Source organism: Natator depressus, chromosome 14 (assembly GCF_965152275.1).
Source record: "Natator depressus isolate rNatDep1 chromosome 14, rNatDep2.hap1, whole genome shotgun sequence".
Classification (NCBI taxonomy): domain Eukaryota; kingdom Metazoa; phylum Chordata; order Testudines; family Cheloniidae; genus Natator; species Natator depressus.
The window spans coordinates 27,680,305-27,699,661 of NC_134247.1; the positions used below are offsets into that span (position 1 = coordinate 27,680,305).

The following is a 19,357-nucleotide window of genomic DNA, read 5'->3' on the forward strand; positions in this document are numbered from 1 at the left end:
TGAGCTTGCCGAGTTTCTTCAGGATAAAAAACCAAATTGGTCACAATTGTTCCAAGATGTGGATTGGATAGCCAAGCTGGGTTATTTGGCTGATATCTTTGTCATCTTTAATGATCTCAACACCTCCTTGCAGGGAAGGATGGTTTTGTGTCTTACAATGGCAGACAAGATCGATGGACAGAAACGAAAGCTAGAAGCACAGAAGAGTAGAGTGTCAAGAGATTGTTATGACATGTTTCACAGATTAGTGACAATCATTGCCGATGCAGGCGAAGACCTTAATGTTACATCTCTACGACACGTCATCAGTGAACACTTGATGAATTTGGCAGAACGTTTTGAGTTTTACTTTCTAGCAGAAGAAAATCCACGGAAAGGGACTGGATGGATCCAAAATCCATTTATTCCATTGAAAGATGGCTTAACTGTCACTATGGAGGATAAATTGTTGGAGCTGGCTGCTGACGAAGGATTGAAGATGAGTTTTGAAACTACAACATCACTTGCTTCCTTTTGGATAAAAGTGAAAGCAGAATATCCTGAGCTTACTTAAATTGCTCTGAAAACTCTTCTCCCATTTCCTTCAACATACCTCTGCGAGACTGGCTTCTCAACCATGAGTGTCATTAAGACAAAGTACAGGAATAGTATGGAAAGGAGTACTTGTGGCACCTTAGAGACTAACAAATTTATTTGAGCATAAGCTTTCGTGAGCTACACGTGAGCTGGATATTCATTCTCCGTTGCGCGTGGCACTGTCCTCAGTTGAACCACGACTGGATAAGCTGACAAAGAAGAAGTAGGCTCACCTTTCACATTAGTAAAGGTTAAGGTTTTAACATGCCTATTATTGTGTTAATAAAATAGCTTATCAATTTGATTTTTTAGTATTATGACATATTTTCAAAATTATGTCTTCAATTTAATGTTACCTATTCCTTTCAATCTAATTTTTTAAAATTTTTTTAACCTTTACTTTATTCATTAAAACTTTTGATTTTTATTACTTATATATACTTTTTTATAATATCTTTGTTAGGAGACTTTGCTGGTTTGATTTTTTAATATTTTTATTTGTACTGTAATATTGTATTATTTGTTTACAAAATAAACATAAAATAAAAAATGTCTGCCAACTTTTATTATATTAATTGTATTGTTTCCTATATAAATTAATATTACAACGAATGGTCAAATAATATTTTCTTGGATCGTAAACGAATAATAGTCATTTTATACTATCCACACAGACGCACGGCCTTTCAGTCAGTCTTCAATGTATTTAAATGGGAACATCTCCGCGAGTATGCATACACTTGGTATGCACACTCCAAGTGAAGAATGTTAGTTTTTCTGATCTGATGTGCTACATGCCTATGCGAATACGATAATAATATGGCACAAATATGGTACCGGTCCCTGGCACATTGGAAAAAAATTGCCGGTCAGCCACATCAGATAGTGTGAGAAGCACTGCTGTGGACTAACATGTTCTGAGTAAATATTACAGTAATGCACAACTGTTTTTGTCAGTAAATTCAGAAACTGACAGTATATAGCTGGGGGTTGGCAAATGCCTGTTAAATGGCTTCATTAACACTTTAATGGCTCTTTAACAGTTTCAGTGTTGTGCTAATAGGTCTGGCAGGCTGGAACGCTTTTTCACTTTTAAATTACTAGATCCCCTCCAGAGGAAGAAAAGGAGTACTTGTGGCACCTTAGAGACTAACAAATTTAGCTGCCACGAGTACTCCTTTTCTTTTTGTGGATACAGAGTAACAAGGCTGCTACTCTGAAACCTCCGGAGAAAGACTCATCAGGCTGCAGCAGCCAGCTGTGGGAGCCTGCAGGAAGGGTCAGAACAGGGATAGGAAGAGGCTGGAGGGTGGACATTAAGACCCAGGGGTGCCCCAAATTTTCGGGTGCCCTACACAGCCGCGTATGCTGCGTATGCCTAAGGATGGCCCTGCACAAAAGGATGGTTAACAGTCGGAACACCTTTAATGTTCGGTTTCAGAGTAGCAGCCGTGTTAGTCTGTATTCGCAAAAAGAAAAGGAGTACTCATGGCACCTTAGAGACTAACCAATTTATTTGAGCAAAAGCTTTCGTGAGCTACAGCTCACTTCATTGGATGCATACACACTGTAAGGAGAGTGATCACTTCCCCCTCCCCCCCCCTGCTGGTAATAGCTCATCTTAAGTGATCACTCTCCTTACAGTGTGTATGATAACACCCATTTTTTCATGTTCTGTGTGTATATAAATCTCCTCACTGTATTTTCCACTGAATGCATCCAATGAAGTGAGCTGTAGCTCACAAAAGCTTATGCTCAAATAAATTGGTTAGTCTCTAAGGTGCCATAAGTACTCCTTTTCTTTAATGTTCGGTGGTTTATGATTTTCTCCCCCTCCCCTTCTTTCTTTCTCCCACCCCCGAGTGGTAAAATAGAGAAAGGGAAACAAGAAATAGGGTGGGAAAGGAAAACCAAACCAAACCAAAAAACAAGTGTAACGCCAAGGAGCTCACCTAGGTCCCTGGGGCTCTGTGTGAATGTAACTTAGGGAGAGGCCCACTGTCCCTGGTAGGGATGGAGAGCCAAGGGCAGGCTCAGAGTCTGCTGGGCAACCCAAAGGGAGAGAGGAGAGACACTATTTAGAACAACAGAGGCCCTGCTGGCTTGCGGGAGGTTGGCAGGCATCCGGGCCTGCTCAGAGGAGGGAGCAGAGTCAAATGATTGACCAGGGAAAGTCTGGGAAGAAGAGCTGGCCTGACCAATAGGAAGTGAGATACTTTCCCCTGGAAAGCCAGTTTGGAGCAGTCTGCAGCCAGCCACAGAAAGAGCAGGACTGGCTGTGTGGGGGCTGGTGAGTCTCAGGCCTGCATGAAGGCAACATCCCTCAGCTTGGGCCTTTCCCACTCCAAGGTGACTCCCAGTTTAGAGAGAAAATCTCCCCCACCCCAGCCCAGCTGAGTTAACCCTCCAGCTCCCCAGGTGAGATCAGTCACACCATGGCTCCACATTTTTGGTTCTAGTCCAGGGCTGCTGCCTGCTGGGAGTGTGTCTGTGCACTGGGGTAGGAGGCTAAAGCTTGGATTTCTAGTAGAGTTATTGTACTTTGCACCTTTAGCCCTGCACCTCTTTGTGGGGAGAGGAAATCCTGGGACCAGAAGCAGTCTGACTCCTGCATGAAGGGAACACCTGCCAGCAGCGATCATCAGCCCCGCTGCAGTGACTGAGGAGTCCAGAGTCACCTCTGAACCTGAGGATCCATTGCAGAGTTGTGAGTGCACCATCCTTTAGTTAGTTGGTCAGAGAAATAGTTTGGGAGACCCCCTGAACTGTATTCTCAAGCCAAGGGTTAAGGGTTTGGGGATTTTATTACCTGATGCCTATTAAACCTGCAGAGGGACTTACCACCTTATCCCACTTGTGACTCTTTTGGGCTGCACTGACCCCAGTCAGCCAAGTTGCTAACTGCTGCACAGAAGATATTGTGGTCATAGATCAAGGACCCTACAAAGTACGGGAAAAAAAGGGACACTAATAGGAATAGCACGACCTGATTTTATCTTCTACCTTTCAAAGTCACCTCTCTCTCTGTTGTCCTGATCGAGCTATAATGAAAAGAATGATTTCCCCACTCCCTCGTGGCTCTCTATTGAGCTCTTCTCTGCTTGGTTAAATCATTTTCCTCATTTGTCTACCTGTTCACAAGGTAGGAATTCCCACTGCTTCCATGTGAAGGGACTGAAATCTGTGCAGTGTGGATCCTTCCACATAAGAATTATTGAGTATCTCGTGGCCCCTACAGTGCTTCACTCCCTACTCAAGTCCTCACTGAAACCAGTATATACACTACAAAAATTACTTATTGTTGCCAATTAATGTCAACAATGGGTGGTGCTGTACAGTGAGTGCTGAGAATTACTTAACTTCTTCCACACTGTTTCTCAAACTATCGTTAACACCATAGCTAACTCCTGTGGTTAGCACTGAATACCCTTTTTATAATAAAACAAGCTCTGAGGCACTGACAGGACCAAAGTCATTATAAATCCATACAAAATGAGCCTAGAACTGCATAGAGGAAAGTGACATACTGTCTCAACTGCTTATTTGACAGCAGCTACTTCACATTAGTAACATGAAAAAGGGAAGGGAACATCATCAGCTAGGTATGGTGTAAAGAAAAGCTATGGTCTTTTGGGAGCCAGCATGTGAGCAAAACTGGTGAAAACTTTACCAAGTATTGCTGCTTTGGACTGACTGGGGACATGTGTATCTTGTCCACCATGGTGTATCTTCTTCATCAATTTATTACTAAAATTGTTTTCTTACTTGAGTAACATACTGTGAGATTTATTCAAATGCCTACTTTCCCATCACAATGAGAAATGCACATTCATAAAAATCGCATTTAAATACGGAACACTTTTTGCACATGTGGCATAGGGATGGCTACACAGAATACAAAAATACATATCATATAAATTGATGACGCTCAAATTTTATGTATTTTATATTCTGTGTAGCAATCCCTATACCTTGCATTCCAATGTATAATTCACTCCCATTTATTTAAAACCCTGTTAGCCGTTAGTTATCCTCACATTAACTTCCTTGTCCCCCAGCATGAGCTAGTGCCGTCTGCAGGATGTATCTCATGCTTTGGGACAAGGAAGGGATTCAGGTAATGCAGAGGTTTGGATAATATAGCAGAGACATTGCGCCTGTGGGGATCAGGTATCACCGGCCTGGCGGCAGCCCATGGAGCCCTCTGCAGCCCCGCTGTCACTGGAGTGAGTGAGTGGGGCTGTGAGACCTGTCCCAAAAGGCACAAGATGCAGGGAAGCCTGTGGTCATGGTGGGGCAGAGCAGATCATCTCTTCTTTTATGAGCACTCTTCTTATTTTCTGTAATTCCCACCCTCTCCCCACCAAAACTTTGTGACTGTAAAAACAAGCTATGAGCGCACACTGTGGAGTCTGTTGTCCTTCATCACTAACAACCCTGGAAGTAAACAGCTACATGAGATGCTTTAGAATGCCTTGTGTAAAAGTTGCTGGTGAATTCTCCTTGACTGCACAATGATGGATGGATGCCTGGGAGATTCTGCCCTTTGAGGATGTCTCTGTGCCTTCTACTTTGCTTTCTCCTCCTCCTCTGCTTCCTCCTTGTCCTCTTCCCCCTTCATCTATGTTTAGCCCCTCAGGTAAAGGTATTCCATATCACAATGTTATATTGTGCTAGAATATCCTGTTGACCTTCATGGAGCTATATTGTAATGCCCTCCCAGATGGATGGAGACATCTCCACCACATCTTTACGATTCCAAATGCTCCCTCTATCACTAACCAAGTATGTTTGTATGCACAAGTGTATCGTTTCTTTGCCTAACTTGTCGGATTTACTACAGGGGTGCGGAGTCAGGGATAAAAAGGGGATCCTTGGTCACCTGTAAATGGCACATATACTTTGGGATTATCACATCTGTCCACATGGTATGAGGTGGCAGCGTCCAGTGGTGGCCTGCATGGAGAATGCTGTGGACTGGGGTGTGTGCCCAATGTACATGGTGTGTGTGTGTGTGTGTGTTTGTGGTGGGGGTGGTAAGGAGGATTGCCCATGTCTTGCCTAATAGCCATCCATGGGGAAAGACTCCTTGGAGGAAGTGACTCCTGATGCCAGATGGGGATATGACAGGAGCCAGGGTACCTGGCCACCACATTAAAAACTCCATTCAGGCATTGCACACAACCATAATGTTCATTGCAGAATGTCGGTGTCTGTTGATATACACACAAGCATCATAGCATGGCTTTGTTCACGTACATGCCATCAGCCACTCCCAAATCTGAGGGGAAGCATGTATTTTGGTAGGACTCAGTCATACTTTACCTCTGGGTGGTCAGGTCTGTAGGAACTGAATGTGTCCGGTTGCATGATTCATGAGAGCCCTTGAAAAGTGATCCAGTGCCCTTGAGGAGGGTGTCTGACTGATGCCCCTTTTCTGGGCAATGATCCTCTGGAAGAACGCGGTATCCAGTATGGCCAGGGTGATGTTCACCTACTTGATTCCTGTGGGTGACAGTGGCTAGATCCCCCTTCAGCACAGCACACTAGTGCTACATGCTGTCTGGGTTGAGCCCACTGTGAGACCCCATAAAACTGCGGCAGGGTTGGAAATTATGGGGGGGTCAGCTTGCAGATGGTGAGGCTCAGGCTGGGTCTTTCCACCCTCTGGCTCTCTTCCTCCTGCTGCTGCTACCAAAGGACCAGCCACACATCCAGGTCAATATATAACTTAGATTTTACCCAAAAATCACACTGGTGCCAATCCTTTAGTATCTAAAATCTAAAGGTTTATTCGTAAAATGAAAGAAGGAAAGGTGAGAGTTATAATTGGTTAAAGGAATCAATTACATACACTAATATCAAAGTTCTTGGTTCAGGCTTGTAGCAGTGATGGAATAAATTGCTGGTTTCAGTCAGGTGTCTGGAGTACATTCACAGCTTGGATGGGTCATTCAGTCCATTGTTCAGATCTTCAGTTTGTAGCAAAGTTCCTCCAGAGGTAAGAAGCAGGATTGAAGACAAAATGGAAGTGTTTTCAGGGCCTTTTATAGCTTCTGCCATGTGGAGGGCATCCCATTGTTCTTACTGTGGAAAATTACAGCAACACGATGGAATTTGGAGTCACATGAGCAAGTCCCATGTCCATGCATTTCCCCTAGTCACAGCAGGAAATTCCATTAAGTGTAAATGGGCGTCTCCCATGGTCCATTATGTCCATTATAAGTTAAATGTTCTTGATGAGCCCCTTAATTTGAAAAGTCCCTCCAAGATGTACTGGGCATTATCCCAGGAGCACACGTTTGAAATCCAAGTATAGAGCCAATGCTTATAACTTCACATACAAAAATGATACATGCATACAGATAGCATAATCATAACCAGCCGATCATAACCTTTTCATAGATACCTTACTCGACAATCTTTGTACAATATTTGCTGCAAATATATAACAGTGTTGCAACAATGATCTATATGGTCATATTTTAATCAGATGATGTCACACAAGCAAAGGATTCAGAAAAGAGCCAGAGGAGGAGAAGGAGATGGTGCCACCAAGTCCCTTGTAACCTTTAGCCCAGTGGTGATAGCATCCATCTGGGCTGTGTCATTCCTAGATAGTGGCAATTCATAGCTAGTCCTGGTGACAATGGATAGTCATCGGGCCAAGGACTGGCAATGAGAATGGCCGTACAGCCAAGCAGTTAGGGCACTCACCTAGGCAGTGGGAGACTCAAATCCAGTTCTGTTTTGTGAAATGACCTTCTCTACCAAGCAGAGTTCTCTGGACTTTGCAGCACGTTACTGTGTAGGGGCTGATATAGTAGCAGCACAAAAACTTGTGCTCTAGATTGTTTCTGCCAGTTTTCTTCCTTAGAAAAAGCTTTGTTAACACAGAGCTGAGGCTAAATGGCAGGGCCCCAAACCTCTCAGAATGTCAAATGGCCCTATATTTAAACTGCTGAAAACCAGCAAATGAAGAGTGAAGGCAGAATATAATGAAATCTCTGAAAACCAAGAAATATAGAAATAGGGTAATGTCAACCACATCCCACCCACCCAACTTTAACTCTGACCCCTCCATCCGGCAACAGGCTTTAGGGGGAAAAATACAGACATCATCTATCTCCAACACAATCTGCTATTGGTGTGTTGTGCTGCTGTGCCCTCTACAATGCAATAGCATCATTCCTCTTCATACACTCTTACTGCCCTCATTGTGCGTGATGTAACTGTATTGATCCTGGGATTAGCTGCAGCAAGTGTCCAGAGCTCACCCTGCCATGTGAGATGAGGGGCGTTTGCAACTAGAGAAATCAGGGATGCCTTTTTTCCGGGCTGCACTATGCAGAACATTTAGGCGGATGGTCACAATGGTTCCTTTTGGCTTCACAATCTAACAGTGCATGAAAGAATTTTTAAAATATCTGTAGAGATTTAGGGCCCTAGGAGTTTTAAAAATATCTGTAGAGATTTAGGGCCCTAGGATGGCTGCTGCTGCCACTTCCAGAAGCTGACATTGCACTAATTGTATCTAGAAGATATGGGAATATGAAACAGCTTTGCCTCTTTCTAACACTCTCTCGTATATTCCCAGTGCCCACCAGAACCCCACGTCAGCACAGGTATTCACACTCCTGCTTGGACCTCCTGCTCTATTGTTCTGGGCAGTTTAGCAGACTAGCATCACACCACACAGTGCACCAAAAGGCTTAGGGCTTGTCTATGGAGGAAAGGTTTATATATATATATATATATGTAACCCTTCTGCCAGGCCAAGTTGATAGCAGCAAGGGCCGGGTTCAGTACACAGGGGTTCCCTCTCATCAAAGCAAATGCAAAACTGGCTCAAGCCCCCACCCAGTGACCTGGGAAAATGTTACACACCCCCTGGGCGCCTCAAAGAGGCAATACTTCCCCTCTCGCAAGCACAGAGTCTCGGTGTAGCAGAGAATCTTTAATAACATGAGGTAAACGACATCAGCATTAAATTGGGGAAACACCACAACTAGTGTTCATTAACCAAACCATGAGCAAAGACCCACCCCAGCAAATTGGGCCACATCCTTTCCCTCGGGTTCTTGAGTCCCAGAACCCAAACATCCCTTGAGTCCAGCAATCCACAAATCACCCAAAGTTCAAAAAGTCCAGCCCCAGAGTTCAAAAGTTCATCTGCAGAGTGTTACTCCCCAGTCTGGCTAAAATGTGCCTGGGGGGAAAGAGGTAAGGGGCACCTTACGTGTCCTGAAGCTGACTGCACATTTGGAGAGAGACAGAGGTGCAATTGGTGTTTCAGGCCCTCACAAAGGGACCCACACCCCCAGGTACAAATACCTGTCTCAAGCCTCTCTCCCTTCACAGAGTTTTGGAACCCATGTCCCTTGCCTAACGAGTGCTACTTAGTTGATGGTGAGTCCCTCCATCATAACAAAAGGCCAAGTACAGTTCCAAGCACAGTTCCCATAATCCGGGTAATAACAATTTATTCTTCCCGCCACAATAACAGAGATACTGGGGATCCCACAACAGCCAAAGTGACCATTTGGGCAGTTATGGCCTCATTCTAGGCGGGGTGGGTGTGCCTATGCAAATGAGATCAGCCCCTGAAGTTCTTTTCCACAACTTGCCACACCTCACCACCAGATGTCAGGGTGGCGCTCATCCTGACTCTGCTTACATCCTCCCCCCAGCCGAGAATTTGGCGTCCCAACAAATCATACTCCCTTTATACCAACTCATTGGTTTCCTCCAAAGGGCCTCAGAAAGCCCACTTTAGCTTCCACAATCCTGTGTGCTAAATGTATTGGCTCCTCACTAGTCACCCCAGGTGCATCATAAGTTAACCGTTTTACTGGTCTTATCACCCTGTCTCGTCTATTGAGAATCTCTGTTGCCGAGGTAGAGGGAACATCCTCTTGATTGACGGATGGAGAGCCTTCCTTTGAGGGTCCCTTGGCTACTGGCGTAGGACCCTGCACTCTTAGTTCTAACGCGGGAGGGTCCAAGGTGCCCAGGACATCCTCTACCTGTGTGTCATCACACGGGGGTCTCATCAGCGGCACAGGGGTGTCAGAAATGGGCCTAAATAATTCCGCCATGGGGTTTAGGGCGGAAGAGGGGGAACTCTCATTTGGTTCAGCTGATCGAGACTGAAATCGTGTCTCCATCCCAGGATACACCAGGGTTGTGTCTTCCTCCTCAGACTCACTCTCAGATGTGCAGAATAGCGGTAAGTTAGCTGCAGGGGGCCCACTGTCTGTGTTGGATGGCGGCTTTGGTCTAGCACTTCTGTTCTGCCCAGCTGCCCTGTCGTGGCCCATCTCATAAGGGGTGCTTACCAATTCCCCCACAGGGAGCAAAAGGTTTCTATGCACCGTCTTTATTTGCCCCGGACTGTCTTCAGGTTTAATCTTGTAGACCGGCAGATCTCCCAGCTTTTCCATCACCAGGTAAGGTATTGCCTTCCATCTGTCAGCTATCTTGTGTTTGCCAGCAATACCCCAATTTCGCAGCAGGACTCTGTCCCCCGGCTGGAGCTCCTGCGAACGCACTCTAGCATCATATCGATGTTTGTTGCGGTCTGCGTTCTTCCGAGCCGCAGCGGTAGCTAAGCGATAAGCATCCCGCAGCTTTTCCCTTAGTCGGGATACATATTGCTGATGAGTTTCATAGCTATCTCCATCCTCTGATACACCAAAGCACAAGTCTATGGGTAATCTTGGTTCTCGCCCAAACATCAAGAGATATGGGGTGACTTCCGTAGCATCGTTCTTTGTGGCATTGTAGGCATGCACCAGAAATGCGACATGCTGGCTCCAGGTTGCCTTCTGCTCTGGTCGCAAAGTTCCCAACATATCTAATAGGGTTCGGTTGAACCTCTCTGGCTGAGGATCACCTTGGGGGTGATAAGGCGTTGTCCTAGACTTTTTAATTCCTGCTATCTTCAGCACCTCCTTCAGAAGGTGACTCTCAAAATCCCGCTCCTGATCAGACTGTATCCGAGCCGGGAATCCATAGACTGAGAAATATTTGTCCCACAATACTCGAGCGACGGTGGTGGCCCTCTGATCACGTGTGGGATATGCTTGCGCATACCATGTAAAATGGTCAGTCACTACTAGAATGTTCCCAACATTCCTCTTGTCTACCTCTAAAGACAAGAAATCAATGCATACCAATTCCAAAGGTTTGTTGCTGGTGATGTTCTTGAGATATGCAGCCCTCGTGGGCAGAGTTTTCCTTTGAACACATCGAGCGTAAGTCTCACATTTCCTGCGAACATCTTCAGCCATTCGGGGCCAATAGAACCTACTACGAATAAGTTCCAGGGTCCTCTCCATCCCTAAATGCCCAAAGTCATCATGCAGGGCCCTCATGGCCAGGGCTCTGTACTTTTTTGGCAGTACTAGTTGTGCTCGTTGCTTTTGTAAAGAGTCAGTGGTCATTCGGTGTAGCACTCCCTGAATCAGTTTTAGTTTGGTCCATTCTCCCAATAGTAGTTTACCCTCCGGGTTAGGTGGGACAACGGCAGCTGGGCTTCGCCCCTCCCTTTTGGCAAGTAGTGTATCACGAATGTCAATATCTTGCCGCTGGGCTTCTTGCCAGTCAGCCGCATTGAGCATGGGCAAAGGAGATTGGTCCAATGCAATATAGTTCACTGAAGCAGAAGGCATGCATTCAGGGGGCAGGCCCAAAGCTTCTGCAACACATCCCTGAAGGCTCTCACGGGCCTCTGGCTCTCAGCAACTCACACTGCAAATAGCTCTCACTCCATCTGTGGGTATCACAGCAACTTCTGGAGCCTGTGGACGCCTGGACAATGCATCTGCATCTACATTGCTTCTCCCTGATCGGTACTGAATGCTGAACTCATAGCTAGCCAAGGCGGCCACCCATCTCTGCTCTGTAGCATCCAGCTTAGCACTTGTTAACACATAAGTCAGTGGATTGTTGTCTGTCCACACCTGGAACTGAGCACCATACAAGTAGTCTCGAAATTTCTCAGTGATGGCCCATTTCAAGGCCAAGAATTCCAGCTTGTGGGTGGGATAGCGAGTTTCACTATCAGACAATCCTCGGCTGGCAAAGGCTACAGGTTTATGTTTGCCTTCCACTTCCTGGTACAGGACTGCTCCCAGACCCTCCAAACTGGCATCAGTATGCAGGATAAATGGTTTGCTTGGGTCAGCAAAAATTAGGACTGGAGCATGAGTTAGGCAAGTAATGATTTCTCGAAAAGCCCTTTCACATCTCTCATCCCACCGTGGCCCAAATGGTTCAAAGGGGCCATAGTGTCTCTGCACAGGAGGCTTTGGGGACCTCCCCTTATTCTTGGTCTTAGATTTGTTCTTGCTGGACTGATGTCCCCTGGTAAGATCGTTCAGAGGCTTTACAATCGTAGCATAGTTTTTCACAAATCTGCGGTAGTAGCTACTAAATCCAAGAAAGGTCTTGAGTTCTCTGTAGTTACTTGGACGTGGCCATGTAGTGAGTGCTTCTATTTTATCAGGATCAGTACTCACACCCTCTTGGGACACGATGTGACCCACATACTTCACTGAGGTTCTGCAGAACTGGCATTTGTCAATTGAAAGCTTCAGACCATAATCCTCCAATCTATCAAGCACTTTAAGAAGTCTTTCTTCATGCTCCTCTAAGGTTCTTCCAAACACAATCAGGTCATCCAAATAAACTAACACTTGCAGTAAATTCATGTCTCCCACAACTTTCTCCATGAGACGTTGAAAGGTGGCAGGTGCTCCAGAAATCCCTTGGGGCATGCGTTCGAACTGGTAAAACCCTAATGGGCAGATGAAGGCTGTCTTCTCCTTATCTTCTTCTCCCAGAGGGATCTGGTAGTATCCACTTCAAAGATCCAACACAGAGAACCACTGGCTTCCCAGCAAACAGTCTAAGGCATCTTGCACTCGAGGCATAGTGTACTGGTCGACCACAGTACGGCTGTTTAGGGTGCGGTAGTCAATACACATCCGGATTTTCCCATTCTTTTTACGGACTACCACAATGGGTGAGGCGTATGGGCTGTGGGACTCTGTAATGATGCCATTCGCAGCCAGCTCCTGAAGATGATGTCGCACATCTTCCATCTCAGAGAGAGCAATCTTCCTAGATCTCTCCCTAAAAGGTCGAGAGTCATGTAGTCTGATATTGTGTTCTACTCCTTTTGCACATCCCACATCCCACTCATGCAGTGAGAACACCTTGGATCTTTCACAAAGTTTCTTCCTCAGGCGATCTTTCCAGTCCTCGGACACTGGTGAATCTCCAAAGTCAAACTTTGCTGGGTCTATCGTCGGAACTTGAGTTTCACACTGGGGTGTTACAATTGACTTGGGCTCAAAGAGGTCTGCTATCTTTTGTCCTTGCTTCACAAAAATATCACGACTCGTTTCATTAGCAATCAGTATAGTCACCTCTTCCTGGGCTTCAGCAGGTAGGGTTATGACTCCACTAAGAACCAGCACTCCTTCAGGGAGCCCTCCCTCGGTCGGCTGCTCTGCCACTGCTAATGTTCTCTTACTGCCTTTCAGGCAGGTACTCATGACAATCACTTCCTTTTCTGTCATTGCAGGCACCACTAAGGGGACCGGGCCTGTGTACCTCAATGCTCCCACCGGCAAATCAGGCATCACTCTTTTTGCATCCTCAATTTTCCTGTAGGCTGCGGGTTTACTTCTATTTCTATTAAAAGTCTCCTTGTAAGAAAACTGAATGCTTTTTCATTGTTCTCAGATCCAAGGGTTTGGGTCTGTGGTCACCTATGCAAATTGGTGAGGATTTTTACCAAACCTTTCCCAGGAAGTGGGGTGCAAGGGTTGGGAGGATTTTGGGGGGAAAGACGTGTCCAAACTACGTTTCCCAGTAAACCCAGTTAGAGTTTGGTGATGGCAGTGGTTATTCCAAGGACAAAGGATAAAATTAATTTGTACCTTGGGGAAGTTTTAACCTAAGCTGGTAAAAGTAAGCTTAGGAGGTTTTCATGCAGGTCCCCACATCTCTACCCTAGAGTTCAGAGTGGGGGAGGAACCTTGACAGTAGCAGTACAATTAAATATGTGACTACGGTTTTGCAGGACTGGAACTAGAGATTGCTGGGTTTGGGAGTCTCTCTCTGTTGATATTCGGCCTGTTCCTCATACCACAACTTTCCCCAAATTCATTCTTTTCTGGTTACAAAATAATTGTGTCTTAGTGAATATCATGGTTATTTGTAATACAGCAGTAGCCAGAAGCTCCACAGAAGACTAAGTCTATATTGTGCTAGGTACTGTATATACTCATCATGAGAGACAGCTCCTAAGGGAAAGAGTTTACAGTCTCAATATGCAGAACAGCCAATGTAATGATTTTATAAATGTGAGGAGCGACCCTGAAATCTAAAGGGCTACGAGTGATGCCCCAAGAGGAATGATGAGGGGAGGGGACAGCATCTCCCGATTGCTGAGAGAATGAGACTCTGCACCTAAAGCAGGTATTCAACTTCTGTTATGTGCGACAAATTCAGCGTGTTCTCCACAATTACAGCACTTGCTCCTAGAGTGCTGAACACATTTTATGAGAAAAGTCAATGTTACTGGCTTTAGCAATAATCTTAACAATGGGTCTGTTCAGACATTTAGCACTGACTGTCAGACCCTGCCATGGAGTGACACCATTCAAAGCCCCATACTGTTCCGATGAAGGTATTTTACTGCTTATGGACCCAGATTATATCAAACTGATTTTGAAAGCCTATTATATTTTGGGTAAGTTTTTCAAAAGCATTTTTTCAAAAATGACTTATAGTTGGATTTTTAAAGGTATTAGGCACCTGATGAAGCAAATAGAGGCCTAGCGGGGTTTCCAAAACAGGTTTGGTACCAGGGGCTAAAGCCACAAAAAGATTTTGGTGCCCAGCTACTACTTTCATATTAGGTACCTGAATCTGACATTTAAATACCCGTGATACTCAAACTCCCTGGTAGAGGGCTTTCCTTTCACCCTCTCCCCTGGTTCTTGTCACACAGACAGAAAGCAGACCAGAAGTCCGAAGTGCAAACAATGAAATGTTTATGTACCTCCTAGGGTGGTTGAGAGACTTAATGGATATTGATTCCATTGCTGTGAGATGCCTGAATGAAAGAGAAAATGGAAGGTTTCAAACTCATTTGTATTAAAGACCTGTGTGTGTCTCTGTCCCTCTCTGTCTGTTTCTCTGCCACAATTAAAACACAGTCATGTGAATTAAGAGTGGGGATGTTGTTATAAATATCACAACATAAAATCTCACTGATTTTATCTTTTCTCCCTGTAGACACTCTGCCAGTTGAACTGGAGGAAAAAAAAGAGAATACTCTAGGATCACACAGATAGGATGAGATTTCAAGGTGGAGATTATTTTTCAGTTATGAGAAAATTCCCATGAAAATGTTTTCTTGAACTTGTAGCTAAGCCAATGCTGACCATGACACAACCAGTCCTAAAAATAAAAACATTACTAAGACGTGCCCAAGTTGAAGTCAGACAAACAATCCAACACCAACCTTAACGCTGAGTTCATGCCCACAGCAATGAACGGAAACATTCTCACTATCATCCAAACACCCTTAACTCTGACCCTGGGATCTTCATAGATATCCATCCACATTATATATATTAAATTCATAGGAATGAGTGGACAGGCCACTCACCTCAGGGCTGATCTCTGGCTCTAATACTCTGCTTCCCTCTCTCCTCAGTGAATGTGACTCTGGATCCAGACACGGCTCATCCCCAACTCCTCCTCTCTGAGGGTCAGAAAAGTGTCAGACGGGGAGACAAATGGCACAGACTGCCCAACAATCCCAAGAGATTTGATACCCTGGAGTGCGTGCTGGGCTGTGAGGGATTCACATCTGGGAGATACTACTGGGAGGTGCAGGTGGGAGGTGAAATAATCTGGGCTGTGGGGGTTGCCAGAGAGTCTGTGAGGAGGAAGGGATTGTTCTGCTTTAACCCTGAGTGGGGGATCTGGGCTATGGAGCAGTGGTGGGGTGAGTTCCAGGCTCTCACCTCCCCTAAAACTCCTCTGCCCCTGAGCTGGGTCCCCAGGAGGATCCGGGTTTGTCTGGACTATGAACAGGGGCTGGTGACATTTCTGGATGCTGATAATGATGCCCCAATCTTCACTTTCCCACCGGCTTCCTTCAGTGGGGAGAGAATCCACCCCTGGCTTTGGGTTCAGAGTGAACAATCACAGCTCAGACTGTGTCCCTGACACTTGGGGAAAACATCCCTTCTAAAGACCCTGAAATCAACTTCTCTAGCCTCAGACACCCTAATTTCTATGACCCTGGAGAACGCTTGTCTTCCTGAAAGCCTTCTACCATACAATCAGTTTGTATGACCCATAAGGCTTGATGGGGCTTCTGAATTGTTAAAGTATAAAGACCAAGATGCTACTGAAATGGAGAAACCAACCGCATTGCTCCAAGAATTGTGCAACCTGTTTGTCACTGGCCTGTGTGATCCTTGAGGAGTGTAGCTGACTGTAGGGGTCAGAGACTATCAGATAGGAGCTCAGAGAGTGGGAGAATGAAAGTGAAAGAAAGTGACAAGGAGATACATGAACCAGGGTGACAGACGGACTGGGAGATGCTACTGAACGTGATGGTGTCATTCATTACGTAATCCATCTATTTAATTCACTGGTTCATGAAAAGTGGAGCCATTTTAATGCCTTGAAAAAGTGATTTCTGCAAATGTTGCACTTTTTCTCTGTTCTGACCTTACATAATCACTCCCTAAGTGATTGAAGCCCTCATTTTTTTGTTAACTGAACATTTTTAATAAATATAAAGCTTTTTTCTGCTTGGTGTTTTCCACTCTTTTGAGGGAGCGAGGAGGTGCAGAGGATTTGATTCGCCACGGACCAAAACACAAGTTAAGACTAAGGTGGGGTACACTTTATGGTGCAAGTTGAATGGTTTAATTAAGGGGCTGTAGAGCTACCACCCTCCATAAAATGACCTACATATGAACTTGGAAGTGCATTGAAACCCATGTGAATATATATCTTCCTTCTAAAAATGGTACTCTTTTAAAGAGTCTGAAATAGAGCTTGTGAGGCTATTTTGGGGTTATTTGGTCAAGGGGTTCCCAAAACATACCCCCAAATACTCTGCTTTTATCATTTTCAGATTTTTATAACACTTTGTTTTAGAATTAGGTATAGCAGATTTCGATTAAATCTCAGGAAAAACTTGCTAACTGTAAGAACAGTAGGACAATGGAACAGTGTCTAGGAAAGTTGTGGAAGCTCCTTCACTGGAGGTTTTCAAAAGGAGGCTGGATAGCCATCTGTCTTGGATGATTTAGACACAACAGATCCTGAATCTTGGCAGGGAGTTAGCGTGGATGACCCTTTTGGTCCCTCCTAACCCTGTGATTCCCTGAAACAAATCTAGGCTTCTGACCGTCCAAAAATGTGTCCCATTGGACTGCCCCTGAGATCAGCTTTTCAATGGCATGAAAGACCAGTTTAGGAATATCTCAGAACGTAGTGAGCTGCCAAAGTTTTAGTATCTATGTGAGCAAATGTTTCCTCAGAAACTCCTTTGTCAAGAACACCCATGGCACCATGTACTGATTTGAGGGAATAGGCAGTGTTCTTTGAGCTCAGGGACAAGGAGTTCATTCCTCTGCTCAGGTGATTTGCATGCTGTGCATATTGGCACTCTCAGCTTGTCTTTCTGCTTGGTGTGCAGGTGGCACAGATGATAGTGAGCCACCCCATAGGACAGCTGTGAGGGGAATCTAAGTCTCTGCTGCTCTGGCTCGTGGGGTACTTCACGGTTACAGAGCCTGAACAGAGTCCAGCCTGTACTCTAATCTCCTAGCACACTCTTGGGGTGAAGACCTATTGTCTAATACCTCATCTTGAGAATGGGGACCCAGTGTCTGACTGCCTAGACTCTCTGGGTGCAGTGCTGACACCTCAGCCTCCCTCATGCTTAAACACGCCCTTTCCCAGAACCCCACCCAAAAGGTTTGAGGCTCCTGGGTTACAGTTTAACTCTCGGGGGCACACCGTAGTGGTGTTCCTGCAACAGACCAGGATTCCTGTGTCACCCAGTGGTGCCCTGCTCTCACTCTGGGCTGTACAGTGCATACAGAGAAAGGCCAACAAATACTTTATTTATTTAATGGTTATGGGTAGACAGCTTAGAAAGATGAATTCCGACAGAGGAGCAAGAAGGTCAGAGGTGCTGGGATCTTACAGAGAAATCGACAACAGCTAGGAAATGTTACACTGGACAATGCTTTCCTACCACATTACTCTGGGCAGCCTCCTCTATGGGAACTGTAGTGTGAGCTCTGTGCTGCTTGGATCTGTCACACATCTCACAGTTGGGATCTGATTCTTCTCACAGAGCAGTTTGAAATCTCGCCCTTGACTCACACACGCTCCCTTCTGGCTCTTCTTGCTTTTGTAAACATGAGTTCTTCCCTCAGGGCTCCTATTACTCCAGGCCCCGCCTGTAGCTGGTAGCAGGGGCATGGTCAGATAAAGGGCATGGCTCAGATGCCACACTGGGCCAGCTCCTGGTGCTGGTTTGGCCAGAAGTTCCTTTGCCCAGCAATGTCATTGCAACGAGGATGGGAGAAGTCTCGTTCTGATTCCTCTCCCCAGGACTTGGTGATTCAGGCTCAGCTCAAATGGTGCTCACAGTCTGTAGACACCAGATCCTTGGAAGCAGCTTCCACTTGGAGATTTTTGGCTGAGCTTAGAGACACCCTGGGATCTCTCTGCAGAGTGGAAAGAATTTCACTCTCCAGAGCCAGTAATGGAGCAGCAATTAGGCAGGTCCCCTCCTGCCACAGGCTTGTTGTTACTCAGCTGGAATCCCCAGACAGCTGTCCTGAGAACCTGGTCCCTCTGGCATTGTGCAGGAGCAGATTTAAAGAGACATACCCTGGGAGCCAATGATCCAGGTTGGTGCAGCCTGGACTTTGTGCAGTAACAGGATGGGAGTATATAAAAACTGTAAAGTTTCTAACCTGAAGGTTTCTGCCTTTTCTTTTCTCCTTCCAGCTATTCCTTTTCTTTCCTCTCATTTGATTTCACCTTCACCCTTTGCCTTGCTTCTTTCTTTCTACTGTATCCCCTTCCCTTATTATTTCAAATCTTCCATTCTCCTCCTCTTTCCTCTCCCCAGCTGCCCCGCCTATCTTCCTCTTCTTGGAGCACAAGAAAAAAAGATTGCCTCCAGCTATAAGGAAACAAAGGACACCTCATCAACCAGCAGTGAGGAAAAAACTGTCTCTGACCCTAAGAAAATGGAATGAGATGGCATTGTAGTACAGAGCTGAGCAATCAGCCAGTAGGTCAGGAACTGACAGTAGTGACAAAGGAACACAAAGGATCAAATGCTAAACCCCTCTCAGTGGCTGAAAGTTCATCTGGTGGCAGGTCACGGGCCACTGTGGAAGGTGCTGGAATCTCAGCCTGGTCCCTAGTGGGGCAGGTGTCACCATCATACACAGATATAACTAGCAGGGCCTGCACTGACTGGTTCCCTTTGTCAACAGTCTCAGCAGCAGAGGCCAACGACTCAATGGCTAGTGGAATCAGAACTTTCATCTCAGCTTTAGAGAGAGATTTTCCCCAGGTCAGGGTTGAAGTCCAATGGCTGTGGGCAGCGTGCATGAGGGGAGCTGGTTACAGGGCTCGTGCACTGCACAGTGTGTGGGATAAACAGATACGTCCAATCCCCTAGGCTCTCAGGACACTTGTCTGTTCC

At 45.7% G+C, this 19,357-nt stretch overlaps 1 protein-coding gene and 1 long non-coding RNA gene across 2 annotated transcripts; both read left to right on the forward strand.

The window, feature by feature from the left end:
- The first annotated feature begins 2,818 nt into the window (after positions 1-2,818).
- Positions 2,819-14,942, forward strand: LOC141999018 (uncharacterized). Its single transcript, XR_012641948.1, has 3 exons — positions 2,819-2,866; positions 3,131-3,283; positions 14,890-14,942. It is a non-coding gene; the product is annotated as an uncharacterized LOC141999018 (long non-coding RNA).
- Positions 14,943-14,949: 7 nt separating this feature from the next.
- LOC141998830 (butyrophilin subfamily 1 member A1-like) lies at positions 14,950-16,287 on the forward strand. The gene is made up of 2 exons (XM_074971808.1): positions 14,950-14,962; positions 15,314-16,287. Exons 1-2 carry the CDS (start codon positions 14,950-14,952, stop codon positions 15,829-15,831), a joined length of 531 nt encoding a protein of 176 aa, XP_074827909.1. The 3' UTR covers positions 15,832-16,287.
- Positions 16,288-19,357: the final 3,070 nt, after the last annotated feature.